The 17936-nt window shown below is 38.7% G+C and overlaps 1 protein-coding gene across 30 annotated transcripts in view; it reads left to right on the forward strand.

Moving 5' to 3' along the window:
• FER (FER tyrosine kinase) overlaps positions 1-17936 on the forward strand; it is a 428569-nt gene that overhangs the window by 119036 nt on the left and 291597 nt on the right. For 28 of the 30 annotated variants that reach the window (XR_011381953.2, XR_016220600.1, XR_016220599.1 and 25 more), the window contains one exon: positions 1089-1278. Coding sequence is in view for 23 of the 30 variants with exons in the window: in XM_070056512.2 (XP_069912613.1) it covers positions 1089-1278 (190 nt within the window). In the remaining 7 variants the exon portion in view is untranslated. Of the gene's footprint in view, positions 1-1088; positions 1279-1392; positions 2424-2774; positions 4411-17936 lie in introns of those variants that run through there. The other 2 variants (XR_016220601.1, XM_051853928.3) reach the window with 2 other exon arrangements.

Consider the following 17936-nt stretch of genomic DNA (forward strand, 5'->3'; position numbering starts at 1 on the left):
CTTTTTTGCTAGGACATTTGCCTAAAAGTCATTGCAGTGTAATTGAGGGGATTGCAACTCCCTTTTTAGCAGTCATGGAAGTTGCACTATGCTTAATTATATTGGAACATAGTTGTCAAAATGCTGATCGAGCATATTTTCAAATAAATCTCTCTTGGTGTGGGTTACTTCTGCTTACGAATATTTGGCTTATGTTGATCTTTTCTTACATTTTAAAAAGGTAATGTTTTCTCTGACCTTATTCTCCAATTGTGAATTTCCCTGATTTTTAACCTGTTTTCTGTTATATATTAATAACTTTCATCAGTGTGTGGTACAGTTCTTTTAAGATATTAATATTCTGTACCTGAGGGTGTTTACCGAGGTGTTCCTACCACCATTGCTTGGTTTCCTGGGATTTCAAGTACTTGAATTATTTTGAAATTCTCTTTGAGGGCAGCCTCCCAGGACTAAAAAGTCAGAGTAAGACAACATGTGACCCATGTAGTTTGCTAAAGGAATGTTATATATATATTGGTGATACTGTACAGATTTGAGGATTTATGCTATGGTCATTTTGTCAGTCACAGCCCAGTCCTTGTTCTTTGTCATACAGCTTTCCCTCCCTTCAAGCAGACATCCCTCACAACATAATATACAACTGGATGCCAGGAGTCACCTTGATTTGATTTATTTTCCTCTACATGCAGATATGACCCTATCCGTATTACCATTGAGATTTGAAGTAAATTTAAGATTCTGCTTCTGTCATTTTCATTCATTTTAGATCCTACACTTCTGGACCTAATTGTCTTCACTCTGAGTTAGGTGGTTAGGCTGTAAAATAAAATGAGTGCCATAAATCATTATATCTGTGAGAACGTCTTGAATTTGTTTTTGCTTCTAAGTACTTCCTTCCATTTTGTTAATACTAACATTTAGTAACTACTGTGATAACTAAAAGTTTATTTAGCTTCATATTTCTTATGATTTTAAAGGACCCTTTTAAGAAGCAAAATACAGCTGAAGTATGAGCTATGGATATATAGTTTCCTTTAATGTTTTTATTTTTCAAAGAAGTTGAATATGTTTAATTTATTCTCTTTCAGTATTGTGCTTCTGCTAAGCCAAAAACAGACACTTGAAGAGCTGAAGCAGACAGTCCAGCAGCTGAGATGCACTGAGGCAAAGGTTGCAGCACAGAAAGAATTACTGGAACAAAAAGTACAAGAAAATGATGGGAAAGAGCCACCCCCAGTAGTAAACTATGAAGAAGATGCACGATCAGTTACATCGATGGTAAGCTAATGAGCAGTCCAACGAGAAAGTTGAAAAAGTAGTGTCTAGGTAATAAGTGAATACAAAATCAATTGCGGTTTGCTATAACAAATTATTACTCTTGTTAATATGCAGGTCCTATTAACTTGTTTGTAAATGCATAGACTTGTCAGTCACCTCAGGGCACCTGGAGAGCACTTGCAGGAACCGTCTGTAGAGTCAGAGGAAAAACACTCTTCTCTTGCCTTCAAAACTGAAAACAAAGACTGCAGTTGTTTTTTTCCTGGGGGACAGAAGAAGGTAGGGTGTTATTCTTAAGATAGAAGTAAGAATTAAGGAGAAAGCTATTTATTAATTTGTTTCTTCTTAAGAACAGTATTTCTGCTTTAACTGAGATTGATGGAAGTTTATTTTCAGAATACAAAGTATTGATAAATATATTCAGATTCACAGACTTGAAATTCAGTTTTTTTCCATTTAGCTGTAGTAATTGTTTAGGAATTCTGTCTCTCCCTGTGAATGTTGTTGGATCTCACGAGGGGCAATTTTGCCCTCCCTAGGATTTTTGGTAATGTCTCCAGATGTTTTTTGGTAGTTGGAGCTGGTGAGTGCTGTTGATATCTAATGGGTAGAGGACAGTGAAGCTGCTCGGCATTCCTCAGTGCATAGAGCAGCTCCTGCCTTCATACTCCTAACAAGAGATTCTCCAGCCCATTATGTCAATGATGCCAGCATTAAAAAAACTGAAACAATGCCCTCATTTTTTTCCTCTTGTGGGTACCTGGATACACTCCATAGATGTATAATAATATTATAGTTCATGATGCTATAGCTCATATTTTGCTAATTTTTAGTTTATGTGATTCTAAATAATAACATTTGATTGTTATGAGTTCAGATGTCTGCATAAGAAAAAAAGACTCTGAAAATGTGATAAATATGGAAGTGAATAGAAGTCTTTAAGCTGTTGTGATTATTGCTAGCTTTATAATTAACTGATCCATACTAATTTATAGAACACTGTGAATTATTCTTTGTTCTCTTTTACTGTCCTACTATTAGCAATCTTAGTAAAATACCAAAGACCCACTTAGATTTCCTCTCTCGCTTTATGATTATTGAGAACAAACTTACATAAATGCATTCTTTGAGAGGTGCCTTTCAAGGTTTTTCTTTTTTTTTTTTTTTGACAGGCAGAGTGGACAGTGAGAGAGAGAGACAGAGAGAGAAAGGTCTTCCTTTGCCGTTGGTTCACCCTCCAATGGCCGCCGCTGCAGCCGGCGCACCGCGCTGATCCTGGCAGGAGCCAGGAGCCAGGTGCTTTTCCTGGTCTCCCATGGGGTGCAGGGCCCAAGCACCTGGGCCATCCTCCACTGCACTCCCTGGCCATAGCAGAGAGCTGGCCTGGAAGAGGGGCAACCGGGACAGAATCCGGCGCCCCAACCGGGACTAGAACCCGGTGTGCCGGCGCCGCAAGGTGGAGGATTAGCCTATTGAGCCACGGCGCCGGCTACAAGGTTTTTCTTTAACTTGGCTTTTCTAGAAGATTGCACTTGTTTTCCCATATATATTTTTCCATTAACATTTTGAAGACCCCTCATATCTCCCTGTCCCCATGTAGTTGTGGAGTTGGTTAATCAATGGCTTGATCTAGTGGCATCTTGGTTAAAATTTCATAATAATTTTTATGTGCAGATAACCCATGTTTGCCTCATTGATAGCAATCTCCACTTGATAATATGATTAAAAACTTAGCTTTAAATTTAAAATAATATAATAATTACTTCTTATAAAGAACTTACAGTCTTTGGAGTTTTATCTTTTGTAATCATTGAAGAAAAACCTTTGTTCAACAATTGAACTGAATTAGCAATGTTTCAGAGAGAAGGTATGCTCCTAATACAATTTAAGATAGCAATCTGCCTTCTTGCACCTTCAGGCTCCTCTCTTGTACTCATTTATTAAATGGTGATGATGCCTTGTAAATTTTTACAAAGCACTGCTGCAGATTTCATTTCATCCAATTTATTTTAAAAAGTTGCAATGGTAATTCTAAATATGTCTATCTATTCATTGAAGTAAGACCTTTAGTAAGTCAATGATATTTATAAATGTTGTCTCCACTGAATTACACACTTTTCATAATAATATAAAAGTCTTTCTCCATTTTAAGATTTTTGTTATGAATCCTATGTGGGGTGATATTAATATCTCTGCCCCTGCTTTAGGAAATAGTATGTATGTTTGAATATGTATATACATATACATTATATTTCAAGTGACATAAATATGACAAAATGTTAAAAATTGGTAAATCTGTATTGCTGATTGCTTCTTTACACTTTTCTGTGTTATTTGAAATATTTTAAAAGAAAAAAATTCAAAAAATAGATTTAAAACTAAAAAGAAGCAAACAGTGCAGGGATGGGGGATCTTTTTCTGCCAAGGGTCACTTAGATATTTATAACATCATTCCTGGGCCATACAAAATTATCAGCTATAAATTAGCCTGCTATAGGTTTATTGAATTTTGAGTCCTACTTGCAGTTGTCTTGTCAGGGCTAGAACAAATGATTTCACAGGCCTTATACAACCTGTGAGCTGGACATTCCTCATCCCTGGTCTAGAACAGTCATAGCTGAAAAAAATTAAAATTTATTGAGTCTTTTAAATGTGTAACTTATCAATTTTACAAAATAATTCTATAAGATATGTAATTTGAAGTAAAAATTAATGTTTTGTAATTCAGACAGGGCACCTAACAAATTGATGCCCATTAATAGATTTACAATTTGCTTTATAAAGGAAGTAGAAATATTTGCAATGCACCCTTCTTAAAACTTAATACTGGCCGGCGCCACGGCTCACTAGGCTAATCCTCCGCCTTGCGGCGCTGGCACACCGGGTTCTAGTCCTGGTTGGGGTGCCAGATTCTATCCCGGTTGCCCCTCTTCCAGGCCAGCTCTCTGCTGTGGCCAGGGAGTGCAGTGGAGGATGGCCCAAGTGTTTGGGCCTTGCACCCCATGGGAGACCAGGATAAGTACCTGGCTCCTGCCATCGGATCAGCGCGGTGCACCGGCTGCAGCGTGCCGGCCGTGGTGGCCAACGGCAAAGGAAGACCTTTCTCTCTGTCTCTCACTGTCCACTCTGCCTGTCAAAAAAAAAAAAAAAAAACAAAAAAACAACAAAAACCACTACCACAACAAAAACTTAATACTCCCACATATATCAGTGAACTCTTTGCACAATTAAATTTTCTCAATTAATAGCTAGAATATTACTTTTCAATTTACTTGAAAACAGTAAAATTATTAAATTAGATTTAAATGATTTTCCCCCAAAGACTCTTTAAGTGAGGTTTTATGAATAGTAATTCAAGAAAAGCCTCAATTAACATTGTAGTTCTGTTGCTATTCCCTCTTTATAAATTTCATCTTTATAAGTATAAAATTCCAACAAGAGGAATTTGGTTGAATATTGGAAGAATTAGAAGAACTAATTTAAATATGTATTGGGATTTAAATATGTATTGGAAATTTGTGAAACTTGTCCCAAACATTGATTTAAAAGTAGGAGAGAAAATGAACTGTTTCATGCAATCCTAGTTACTGGTGGTGGCAAACAATATAGCTTCTCTTCAGTGGTGAATACTTCTGTGGAAGAGTGCGTTCAGAGGATTGTAGCATTGAATGGGCCGTGAATTGTATATTCTTATAAAGATTTCAATCTTTGATTCAGATGTATCATCAGGGTTAGGATTATGTAGTCACATTCTTATATGTATTGATGTTTATTTTGGCTCTCTAAATTTTGGCTCTATTACTTTACAAAAATTCAAACTTTTTGTAGAGGCAGATAATATTGTCATCTCTGTCAGGGTAGACCATCCTTCTAATATTGTTTTCTTTCCCCAAGGTATAATTTTGCACAAAATATAGAGAAAAGTGACAAATATTAAGTGTTACACAGAAATTTTTTGAATAAGCAAGGGAAGGAGGAATAATATTGGTGGGGGGAGGAGAGAGGGAAGGGAGGAGAAATACCTTTTATCCACTGGTGTACTCATGAAATATCAGAACAGGCAGGGCCAAATCTAGGAACTTAGAGTTTCACCTGACTCTCTGACCTGGGCAGCAGGGATGCAAGCACTGAGCCATGATCTGCTGCCTGCCAGGGTGTGCATTAGCAGAAACCTGGTTGGGAAGCAGAGAAGTGAACTCAGGACTTTGATATGGGACAGGAGCAGTTCAGGCGGCCTCTTAACTGCTGTGCCAAATCCCTACCCTGTAGTAATTTTTCATTGTGTTTATGTAGTTATTTATTTATTTATTCAAGTAGTATCTTTGAGTTGCTATGTATGTCAAGTGTATTTCTAGATGTTTGGGATATATCAGTAATTAAAACTAATAATAATAATAAGCCCTCCTCTCTTAGAAACTATATTCTGTGGTGAAGGTTATCAAGTTAGTGAATTACATATTGTGTTGGAAGGTGATCAGTGTCAGGAAATAAAAGCAGAGCAGGGTAGAGTGCTGTTGGTTTAGCATCTCAAAGATTGGGATCCAACTTTATTTTTCTTTCTAAAAAATGTTTATTTTCATTTTTTTTTTTTAGTTGAAAGGCAGAGAGAAAGAGAGAGAGGAAGAGAGAGATCTTTTATCAACTGATTCACTCCCCAACAGTTGGAGCTGGGCCGGGTTGAAACCAGGAGCCCAGAATTCAGTTCAAGTCTCCCACATGGGTGGCAGGAACCTAAGTACTTGGGCAGTCATCCATTGCCTCCTAGGGTGTGAATTACCAGGAAACTGGAATTAGAAGCAGAGCTGGCTCTTGAACCCTGGCATTTCCATATGGAATGTGGGTGTCCTAAGCAGTATCTTACCTGCTATGCCAAACACCTGACCCTGGGGGTCAATTTTAAATTGAATCAGGGTGACTGTTATTGATTGAGAAGGTGACATTTGAACAAAGAGTTGAAAATCTGGGGGCTAATAAGCCACTTAAATTTCTGGGCAAAGAGCGTTCCAGCCAGAGAGTACATCATAAAGATTAGAATTCAAGAGCATGTTTGAGGGTTCAAAGTATAGCAGAGAAAAAGTGGAAGGAAAGATGTGAGTATAGGAAATGAACTGAGAGAAGTAATGGGAACAGATCTGGGGCCTTTGTAGGTCAAAATTAGGGATTATGGCCTTCCTCTGAGTTAAAGAGGGTTTGGATAGTTAACAGAGAAATGACAGGCTCACTTTGGAGTTAAATGGTCACTACTGAAACTGTATGGAAAATATATTTATGGAGAAAGAGATTATTGCAGTCACTCAGGTGATAGAAAATAAGAATTTGAACAAGGATGGTAACACTGGAGGTAACAAGTTTTTAGCTTTTAGGATATATTTTAAAGACTGAGCCTATGCAATTTCCTGTGGATGTACAGTATGGGAGAGGAGTCAAGGACGATTTGATGGTTTCTAGCTAGACCTTTGGAAGAATAAAATTGGTTTTGAGTGAAATGGAAAGACTACAGGTAAAGCAGCTTTGATGAGGAAAATTGCAACTTTAGTTGATCTTTCAAAACACAAATCAGTAGGGGCTTGGAGTTCAGGAACATGATTTTGGTCAAATTTGAAAACTGTAGGCATCAGATGATACTTAAAGCTGTTTGTTTGTAGGAGGACACCTTATGATGTAGTATAGAAAAGAGGAATAAGGCCTTAAGTCTGGGATACCTCCAAATAAGAGGTCCAGAAGAAGAGGAGGAATCAGTGGAACAGACTGAAAAAGGACAACCGGTGAGGGAGTAGAAAGTAAGACAATCTTATGTCCTTGAAGTCTAGTGAAGAAAGGATTGCAAGATAGAGGGAGCTCAAGAAACTCAACAACAAAACAATCCAATTAAGAAATGGGCAGAGGATTTGAACAGACATTTTTCAAGAGAGGAAATTCAAGTGGCTAACAGATACATGAAAAAATGCTCAGGAACACTAGCCATCGGAGAAATGCTAATAAAAACCACAATGAGGTTTCGCCTCAACCCAGTTAGAATATGGCTATCATAGAGAAATCAAAAAACAACAGATATTGGTGAGGATATGGGGAAAACACCCTAATACACTGTTGGTAGGAATGTAAACTAGTACAGATATTGTGGACGACAGTATGGAGATTTCTCAGAAATCTGAAAATGGATCTACTATATGACCCAGCCATCTCTTTCCTGAGAATTTACCCAAAAGAAATCAGCATATGAAAGAGTTATCTGTACCCCCATATTTATTGCAGCAATATACAATAACTAAGATATACAATAACTAAGATACGGAATCAGTTCAGATGTCCATCAACCGATGACCGGATAGAGAAAATGTGGTAGTACTATGGAGTACTACTCAGCTGTAAAAAGAATGAACTCCTGTCTTTTGCAACAAAATGGATGTAACTGGAAACCATTATACTTGGTGAAATAAGCCAGTCCCCAAAAGACAAATATCGTATGTTTTCCCTGATCTGTGGTAACTAATAGAGTACAAAGCAATGTAATGCATATGAGTGAAATTGACATTTTGAGGTTTGATTATTGTTTACAATCCTTGTCTCTATTGTTAAGGAACAATTTTTTTTTTCACATTACTTTTTGTTGAATTCTTTACTTAGTGGAGGGTTAAGGTTATGATTATAAAATACAATGAAAGTATGTCATTGTAAAAATTAAAAGAAAAAATAAGAAAGGAAGGAGATTGGGAGGGTGGGAGTGTGTGAGAGAGAGGGCAGGGTGGGAAGTATCTCTGTTCTCCTAAATCTCTATATATGTAATATGTTCGCCTTATATAAATAAAAAATGTGAAAAATTGATGTACTAACAGAGTGGCTTTTCAGAACCATCAGTCATAATGTTACCTTATTTACAAAGGTTTACATTACTTTCCCCAACTTGAATGTATTTCTAACAGTTATGACTACATTGGGAAGATAGTCTTTTGTTACACTCTGAAGCTCAGAGACTACTGGAAGGGGCTAAATTTGTTTGAACTGTGGCAATATTCTATTAAAGAGGAAGAAACAAATTATGGAATGTGTGTCTTTACTTTGGAGACTGTCTTTTGTTTAGAGAGAGTATCTCGAGGCCCTTCCTTAATTCAAAAAGTGGCGTGCACTGAAAATTTATGGAGGGCACTTCTAACTCTGGTAGTAAAGATATTGTGTTGGGCTGGCAGAAGTGCTGCTCTAAGAGTTAGGTTAATTTGATGATTTAGATCAGGTGAATTTATTATTTTCTGCACATATATATGTGCAGATAAGATATATGTGCACATAAGATATATGTGCACATAAGATATGTTCCAAGAAGAAGTGAGCCCAGAATTTGGGGCATGTTGGATTGAAGTCAAAAGAAACAGTAATATTGACTGCGAGGATTTTCTGAGCCTTTTATTTAAAGTGTCCAAGAAGGGAAATAGCCTTTGAAATGAGATATCTCTGAAAATAGTGTCCTAACCCCCTTTCTAGGAGCCTCCTGAAGGGACCACGGTGCAATGAAACATTTCTTCCTGTTTGTTTTTTAGTTGTCTAGTTACAGGAACACGATAGGTTTTCAAATACTATCTCTTGAATTGATGAATTGGACTTCTTTTCCAATCTGGAATAATCGAGTTATTTTACTTTATAACAGCATGTGCTTTGGACCAAATATATTATAATTTTTATTGAAAGAATCTCTTATATTTCAAATATATCTAGAATTTATGGCACCACATGTATAATGAGGATCTACTTTTGAAATAAGTTTAGCTATTCTATAAGGCATTTGCCTTTACTTTGATGTTTTTGGAATTACATATTTTGTTTATGCCCTTTTGCTATACTAACACATAATATATATTTATATCTCCTCTTGAGTTAGTTTTACTTAGTTGAATAGCAATAGTAATAAAAAAGTGTTTTGTTACATTTTCAGCCAAGAAAATATTTGTTGACTAAAATTTATCTGTCATTATAACTTAGTAATAATCCAATAACAGTGTCTGATATTTCAGTTTTATGCTTAGAGCACTAAAATGAACTGAAATAAACTGAAGTGTAATATTGATAACATCATTGGAGTTTCTTCTGTTTTCATCATCGAGTACATTTCTTTCTTTAAATACCTAAGATAAATGTTAATGTCAAATCTTACTCAGCAAATGGCAGTATACAGAGAAGAGTGTAAGACTAAGAACATTTTCAAAGTACTTTTCAATTTATGTATTTAACTATTATGTATGCTCATATTCTGTGTATATGCAGTGAATACACAGGGCAAAATAAATAAATAAATGGAATGTCACTTTTTCATTTGATTTTATAAAGTATAGGTGTATACATATTTCAAATTTGTCTTTTTAATTATGAATTTCTTAATAAAATAACCATGGCTGAACCAGTCCTAAAATGATAAAGAGTGAGAAAATAATATTAGTTCAGAACTAAGTATTTACTATGATGAAAAATTTAAAAAATTACTGAGATTCATTCATTCGTTCAGGCTTCAGTGAGCAGTTGATGATTACTTGGTACATGAAGATTATTCATTGGGATTTTGTGGAATGAGTGGGTCAAAGATAGAATGGAATTACATCCTGCTGTAGGATTTAGAGGGCAAGATGGTGCACAAGTGATTGATATAACAATTGGAAGTTGGCTGCATTTTGACTTGTGTATATGTCTAGCAGTACTTAGATGTATACTCAGCAAATATTTATTACATAGAGAATAAGAATAGAATTTCAAAGACAGGTGAAAATTGATGCCACTTCATTTTTAAATGGTTTGTTACAATTGTGTTTTATCACATATCTCACTAAATAAATAAATATATGTGGCAGTGGTATTCTCACATGGTGATAGCATTGCAGAGATAATGCTTAGTTTGAGTTTATGATAGAATCATTATTCTCAAGCTGTGGCTGAAGGGCTTTGAATCCCAGGTCTACCACTTTGCAGTTATACAGTGTTAATTAGTTAGGAGTTTCTTGCCCTCATTTCGCAGTGTGTAAAATGAGATTACAGTTTTACCTGCTGTGGGTTTATTGTGAGGAATAGTTAAGTTTATACATGTAAAGCAAAAAGAGAAGTGTCTTTCACTTAGTAAACTACTACCATCTTTATATGGTTACCATTTGATTGCTTATCACAGAAATGATAATGATTTTTTTTTGTCTTTACCGTACATTTTTAACACAGATTTATTGATTTGAGAGGCAGAGTTACAGAAAGGCAGAGGCAGAGGGAGGAGAGGTCTTCCCATCTGCTAGTTCATTCCCTAGATGGCCGCAGTGGCCGGAGCTGGGCTGATCCAATGCCAGAAGTCTGTAGCTTCTTCCAGGTCTCCCATGCGGGTACAGGGGTCCAAGGACTTGAGCCATCTTCTGCTGCTTTCCAGTACCTTAGCAGAGAGCTGGATCAGAAGTGGAGCAGCCAGGACTTGAACGAGCACCCATATGGAATGCTGGCACTGCAGGCATTACACCACAGCACCAGCCCCTAGCATAGCATTCTAGTTCTGAGTGAGATGTCATGCAACATTTTTTCAAAAGGAGTTCTCCTCAATTAGCTTATTTTGTCCTTTTTTTAAATGGAAGATTTATTTATTTATTTGAAAGGCAGATTTACAGAGAGGCAGAGAGAGAAAGAAAGAGAGAGAGAGAGAGAGGTCTTTCATCTGCTGGTTCACTCCCCATATGGTTGCAACAGCCAGAGCTGGGGCTGATCCTAAACCAGGAGCCAGGAGCTTCTTCTGGGTTTCCCTTGTAGATGCAGAGGCCCAAGGTCTTGGGCCACCTTCTACTACCTTCCCAGGCCATAGCAGAGAGCTGGATTGGAAGTGGAGCATCCGGGACTTGAACTGGCACCCATATGGGATGCTGGCACCACAGGCTATGGCATACCCACCATGCCACAGCTCTGGCACCCCAAACTTGGTTTTCCAATGGATGATTAGGCAGTAGATGTTTTCTGTGGGTTCAAAGACAGACTACCTCGGTTGTCTCTCACCATACTTGGAAACTCATGGAATCAAGGCTTAGATTTCCCTTTTTCTGATTTTCTATACGTCTAACAAGTCCCTCAGTCTTTACTTACAAGATGACAGGCACAGGCAGGATGAGACTGGATGCTTGCAGCAGACTGCACTCATCTGTCTCCTGGCTGAGACCATCCTTGTTCAACTTCTCCAGAGAACAAGCGTGCACATACAGCAAGGGGGAGGGGACAGCAGGTGTCACAGGCCCAGGAACTCTTTGTTCACAGGTTGACTTGGCCTCTGTGACCAGGAGACTGACAGGAGGCCATTCTAACAAGGGCAAGTTGTTTTTTCATGCTGACTATTTAAGGTCATTAGGATTTAGTTGTCTGGTCCAGAATGAATAATAAGCTTGAGAAATAATAACAATGATAATGGCTAATATGGATGGGACTTTATATACTGTGTCCCATTATAAACACTTTACATCCACTATTTCACATTTGAAACAGTCCTGAGTAGAGACCATTATTACTCATATTTTATAAATTGAAAGCATAACAAAACAAAAACCAGATAACCCAGAGTCTTGTATAAGGTTGTTTAGCTGGGAATTGGATAGTGTGTGCCATTCAGTTTGGGCCTCATTCTAAATCATTTCCTTATAGCCCAAGTACTTTGTTTTTTGGTTTTAGTATGAAGAAGAAAACACTGTTCCTCAACGGTAGAGACAAGGGCTGCAAGCAGTCATCGAATCTCAAAATGTCAGTTGTGCTTCTATCCATTACATTTTATGTGACACCCAAGTTGGGCATGATAGATCTCTCGTTAGCAGGAAGAAGGGTTTAGTACCTCTGTTGGCGTGATCACACCCTCACCTCTTACACGGTGATCAATGCCCAGGTGTTAGCCCACAGTGGATGCAATACTCATCTGCATTACCCATGAATCCTACAAAGGATCTGTGTACTCTTAAGTGTGAGTATGGATCCCGCTGCAGTGAGCCGTCCCAGGCAATCAGGGAGCTGTGAGCGTGTGGAGCCACTCAAAGTGATTGCCCAGAGACCCAGCTACACCCTGTGCCCTCTCATGTAGTCACAGAGTCCCTACAGTCTCAACACACAAGACTCCCCAGTCACGGGGTACAGAGGACCTGCTCTTCCCTGCTAGCCTGGCCTGTACCTGGAAAGGCAGAGATGTTCCAAGAGCCTGCTGCCTCTGGGTGCTCCCCCTAGGTGGTTTGAGCCCTGAAACCTGTGATATGTTGAGAAGCTAGGGGCACCTTGCAGTCCTACGTGGGTGCCCAGCCCTCTGTTAGGCCTCCCAGCCAGACTCAAAGTCAGTGGGGAATGTAAATTTTTCCCTCTGGTTAAATCCTTGGATCACAGGCGTGCACAAGAGCCACTGGCTGTAGCCCGTACTCGTTTTCCTTGTGGTTGCCTGGCATGCACGAGAGCCTCTGCAGCTGGTACTGATGTCAGAATTGCTGTTTCTCCCCACCTGTTGCCGGCTGCACACACCCGAGCTGCTGGGCCACCACTGCTGACAAGATGCTGTCTTGTCCCTGCCTGTTGCTGGGCGCATGCACAAGAGCTGCCATTGCTGCTAGCTATGTCAAAAAGAGCATCCTCCCTCCCTCAGCCGGTTGCTGGGCTCCGTTGTTGCAGGGATGGGGAGAGAGAAACGTGGGCTGCTTTTTTTGCTGGGTTAGCAAGTACCCTGTCAGCATTAAGGGCTCCAAGCCAGACTCAAAGGCAGTGTAGTCTGCCAGTGGTACAGGCCACTGCAGTCTGATGTCACCTCACTTCAAAGCTGATGCTTTGTCCAGCTCTAGGTTTCTGAAGTTGCGTGTTGTGTCCGTGCTCATTGCTGTACATCCACACCTTCCACGCAGATCCACGGCATCCCTCTTCCTTCTGTAGAATTTCCATTGCAGTTTTCTCTCTAACTCTCCCCTGAGAATGTACTTCCTCCACTTAAAAAAAACAAAACAAAACTATTTTTACCCAGCCTACAGCATACCCCTTCCCTATTATGCCATCTTGGAATCTCCTAATAATTTTTTAAAAAAGATTATTTTATTCACTTGTGAGGCAGAGTTACAAACAGGGAGACAGACAGACAGAGAGAGGGAGAGACACAGAGAGAGGTCTTCCATCCACTGGTTCACTCCCCAAATGACTGCAATGGCTGGAGCAGGGCCAGTCTGAAGCCAGAAGCTCCTCTGAAGCCAGAAGCCAGGAGCTTCTTCTGTGTCTCCCACGCAGGTGCAGGGGCCCAAGCATTTGGGCAATCCCCTGCTGCTTTCCCAGGCCATCAGCAGATGGGATGCTGGTGTTGCAGGCGGGGTCCTAGTCTGCTGAGCCACACTGCTGGTCCCTCAAATGAGTTTTTCAAGAAGTTAAATTTAATAAAACATTTTAGTTCATTAAGAAAATAATTTTTATTAATAACATTAATTAGTACATTAGTTACATAAATACATTAATTAGATTTTCTTCGTGTAATTTTCTTTCTAAATTAACTGGTTACCTAACTGATGGAGGGCATATGAACTGGCATTCATTCTATGTTAGTTAAAAATTAGGGAAAAAAAAACTCAAAACTTTGGACTAAGATAGTTTAGCTTACTGCAGATACATTGTTTAAGAATACAATATATTGAGAAGTTTAATTACCTGAAAAGAAAAAAATTAAATATATGACTAATTTGTTATAATTATATAACATATATAACATATAATATATATATCATATATAATTATAAGGAATAAAATTGCTAAAAATGTTATATGAATAAATGAATACAATCCTACTTTTTTCCTATAGTTTTTTAAAATATATATGTATTTATTTATTTGAAATAGCAACAGAGAGAAAGGGAGAGAAGGGAAAAGATACCTCTGGTTCACTCCTTTAATGGCTGCAGCGGGCAGGTGTGAGACAGGCTGAAGCTAGGAGTCAGGAACTGCATTCTGGTCTCCTGCGTGGATGGCAGAGACCCAAGAAATTGGGCCATCCTCTGCTGCCTTCCCACATGCATTAGCCAGAATTGGGTCAGAGGCAGAGCAGCCAGGAGTGGGACTTGAATCAGCACTCTGTTATGCGATGCTGGTGTCACAGGTGACTGCTTAACTGCTGTACCACAATGCTAATCCTCTTTTTTTTTTTTTTTTTACTGATTAAATATAAATCAGTGAAAAAATAATTACTTGGTATATAGCCATTGTATAACATATTTGAAATTTTTTTAAAAAAACTCAAAATTACTTTATTTCCTTCGATCTGAGTTTCTCGGTTATACAATGTAGTCACTCATCTCTGTTAGTTGCTCATTTCTCTGTTAAACTGAATGAAGTTTATCTTACAATTTATGTTTGAGATGTGATCTTTGAGATTAAATGTGAGTAGATGTTCAAATATGCTCCCAGAGAAGGAGTTTTGTATTTATGAATTTTGAAAACTATGACATACTACTTTCTTTTATTTAATTGAAAGATTTCATAAAGAGGCTATGGGAATATTATGATTTATTGCTTCATTTGATGCCTAATGAATTTAACTCCTAATAAATTTTGCTATTTATTACAATATTCTGAAGAAAATTATTTTTCAATGTTAGTATTTAAAAGATTAAGGCTCAATTATTAATTTTCAAAATCACTGGTTTACTTTGCAAAATGAGATCTTAGTCTAAGGAGGGATTTTTTTCTATCAGAATATATCTGGAGGTCTCAGAGGATAGGGGCTAAGTCCTTCCGAAAATTACTCGCGATTGCTTACAAAATCACTTGATCCTCGGAAGAAGAAACAGCTGAGAACAAATCTGTTACACTTCTGCTTTTTTTTATTATGTGTGGTAGGTGTTGTACAAGGCTACAAAAAAGAATATAAACAAATTCAGATTCTTTTATCTTTTTTATTTAGCCTAGAAAAATAACAATTGAACAACCAGAAGATTGCATTTTTTAAAATAGCATAGTTAGGAAACAAGAATACTCACATAAACTGATAGAGACTACTTAGTCCAAAGAAGCTCATGCACACACACATATGCAGATATATAATTGTGTGTGTGTGTGTAACATACATATATGATAGTAATACTAGACAGTTTGCAGGGAAACAATATTATTCTATATATTTGATAAATGTAGATCTTCAGCTCATGCTACATAAATAATGAATTACAGAAAACTTAAATTGTCCAATATACAAAAAAGCCACAGAACTACTAAAAGGGAATAGAAATGAAAATTTTCTATAATGGAAAATAAAAGGAGTTAAAATGCAGAATAATATGTGCTGTAATCACGACAAAATTAATGTTTATGAACTTACAACTAGATCATCCAAATTGCTTTTTAAAGAAGTAATGCACCAATTAAAAGTGTACAAAAATGAATGAAAAATTCATAATCAATATCATCTTTAATGAAAACATAAAAAATTTCAACCCCACTAGCAATGAAAGAAATGGCTAAGAAACACAATTAGAAAATAATGAGTGGGGCTGGCGCTGTGGCACAGTGGGTTAAAGCCCTGGCCTGAAGTGCTGGCATCCCACATGGGTGCCGGTTCTAGTCCTGGCTGCTCCTCTTCCAATCCAGCTCTCTGCTATGGCCTGGGAAAGCAGTAGAAGACGGCCCAAGTCCTTGGGCCCCTGCGCCCACGTGGGAGACCTGGAAGAAGATCCTGGCTCCTGGCTTCGGATTGGCGTAGTTCCAGCCATTCGCGGCCATCTGGGGAGTGAACAAGTGGATGGAAGACCTCTCTCTATATATCTCTACCTCTCTCTGTAATTCTTTCAAATAAATAAAATAAATCTTTTTTAGAAAAAAGAAAAGAATGAGTAATTTAATCTTCTATCACTTCATAGTGGATTCCTTCCAACCTGTTTTTCACTGCAACAAAATTGATCTGGTTTTTTAAATTAGCAACAGCATGTCTTCTTTTTTTCAGTGTTTATTTATTCAATTTAAGAATTTATTTGAGGCCGGCGCCGCGGCTCACTAGGCTAATCCTCTGCCTGCGGCGCTGGTACCCCGGGTTGTAGTCCCGGTTGCTCCTCTTCCAGTCCAGCCCTCTGCTGTGGCCCGGGAGTGCAGTGGAGGATGGCCCAAGTCCTTGGGCCCTGCACCCACATGGGAGACCAGGAGAAAGCACCTGGCTCCTGGCTTCTGATCCACGCAGCGTGCCGGCCGCAACACGCTGGCCGTAGCGGCCACTTTGTGGGGGGTGAACCAACGGAAAAGGATGACCTTTCTCTCTGTCTCTCTCTCACTGTCTAACTCTGCCTGTCTTAAAAAAAAAAATTTATTAGAAAGACAGAGTGACAGAGACAGAGAATGAGATCTTCCCTCCACTTGTTCACTCCTCAAATGCCTGCAACAGCTGGGGCTTGGCCAAGCCCAGGCCATGAGAAGGAATTCCATCATGGTCTCCTGTGTAGCTGGCAGGGACTGAAGTACTTGGATCATCATCTGCTGCCCAGGCTCGACAGCAGGAAGCTGGACCAGAAGCAGAGGCAGGACTCAATCCCAGGCACTCTGATGTGGGATGCAGATGTCCTAAGCAGCTTAACCCACTTAACCCACTGTGCTAAAACGCCTGCCCCATCCAAAGTAATCTTTGAAAATTTCAAATCAGAACAAATCTGACTATACTGGCATTCCCAAGAATGGCTTCAGTGACTCCTGTGGCTTTCATGGTAAACACCAAATTTTAAAAAACGTCCTGCCTACAGGGTTTAAGTTGTCTGGCCCCTATCACCAGATGTTTTTATAACAGAGAGAGGGAGGGAAACAAAGGCATGGCAGGGGAGATAGCAGTGATGAAGTCTTAGGAGAAAAATTAGGCACGTTAGAGGGCTGGTTGTATGGTTTCAGTTAAGAACAGGTGAAGTCGGAATAAATTAGTTAGAGGTTTATAAGGAGTTGTCAGTTGTGGCCTGGAATGTTGTCAGTGAAGCAGTTCTCACTGGTAAGTTCCCAGTTACAAATGGCGGAATGTGTTGCTGACATTGTGCATGGCTGAGCATTGCAGGAGATAAAGACTTCCAAGGATCTTTGTATCTTGGGGTGTAGGAATTGTTCACAATTGTTCACAATTGTTCACAATTGTTCACAGTTGTTCACAGTTGTTCAGGGATTGAGCTGGAAAGAAAATAATCTTAAACCATTGGCTGTAGATTTAATCAATGGAGAAAGTGTCTGGCAGGCCAGTGGATGACAGTATTGGGAAAGAAAATACCCACCATTGGCTTCTTTTGTGTTACTATTAAAATACCTCATCTCTTATAATTATTTTCTATTTTTAGTGCTGTTCCTATTTTCTTTTTTTTTAAAGATTTATTTATTTGAAAGTCATAGTTACACAGAGAGAGAAGAGGTAGAGAGAGAGAGAGAAAGACAGAGAGAGAGAGAGGTCTTCCATCTGTTGGTTCACTCCCCAATTGGCTGCAAGAGGATGGCCCAAGTCCTTGGGCCCCTGCACCTGCTTGGGAGACCAGGAAGAAGCTCCTGGCTCCTGGCTTCAGATAGGCACAGCTCCGGCTGTTGTGGCCATTTGGGGAGCAAACCAGCGGATGGAAGACCTCTCTCTCTCCCTCTGCCTCTCTCTGTAACTCTGTCTTTCAAATAAATAAAATAAATCTTTAAAAAATAAAAAATTAATCTTTTTATAGGTT

Source organism: Oryctolagus cuniculus, chromosome 14, assembly GCF_051225735.1.
Source record: "Oryctolagus cuniculus isolate XC-2025 breed Fujian yellow rabbit chromosome 14, ASM5122573v1, whole genome shotgun sequence".
Classification (NCBI taxonomy): Eukaryota; Metazoa; Chordata; class Mammalia; order Lagomorpha; family Leporidae; genus Oryctolagus; species Oryctolagus cuniculus.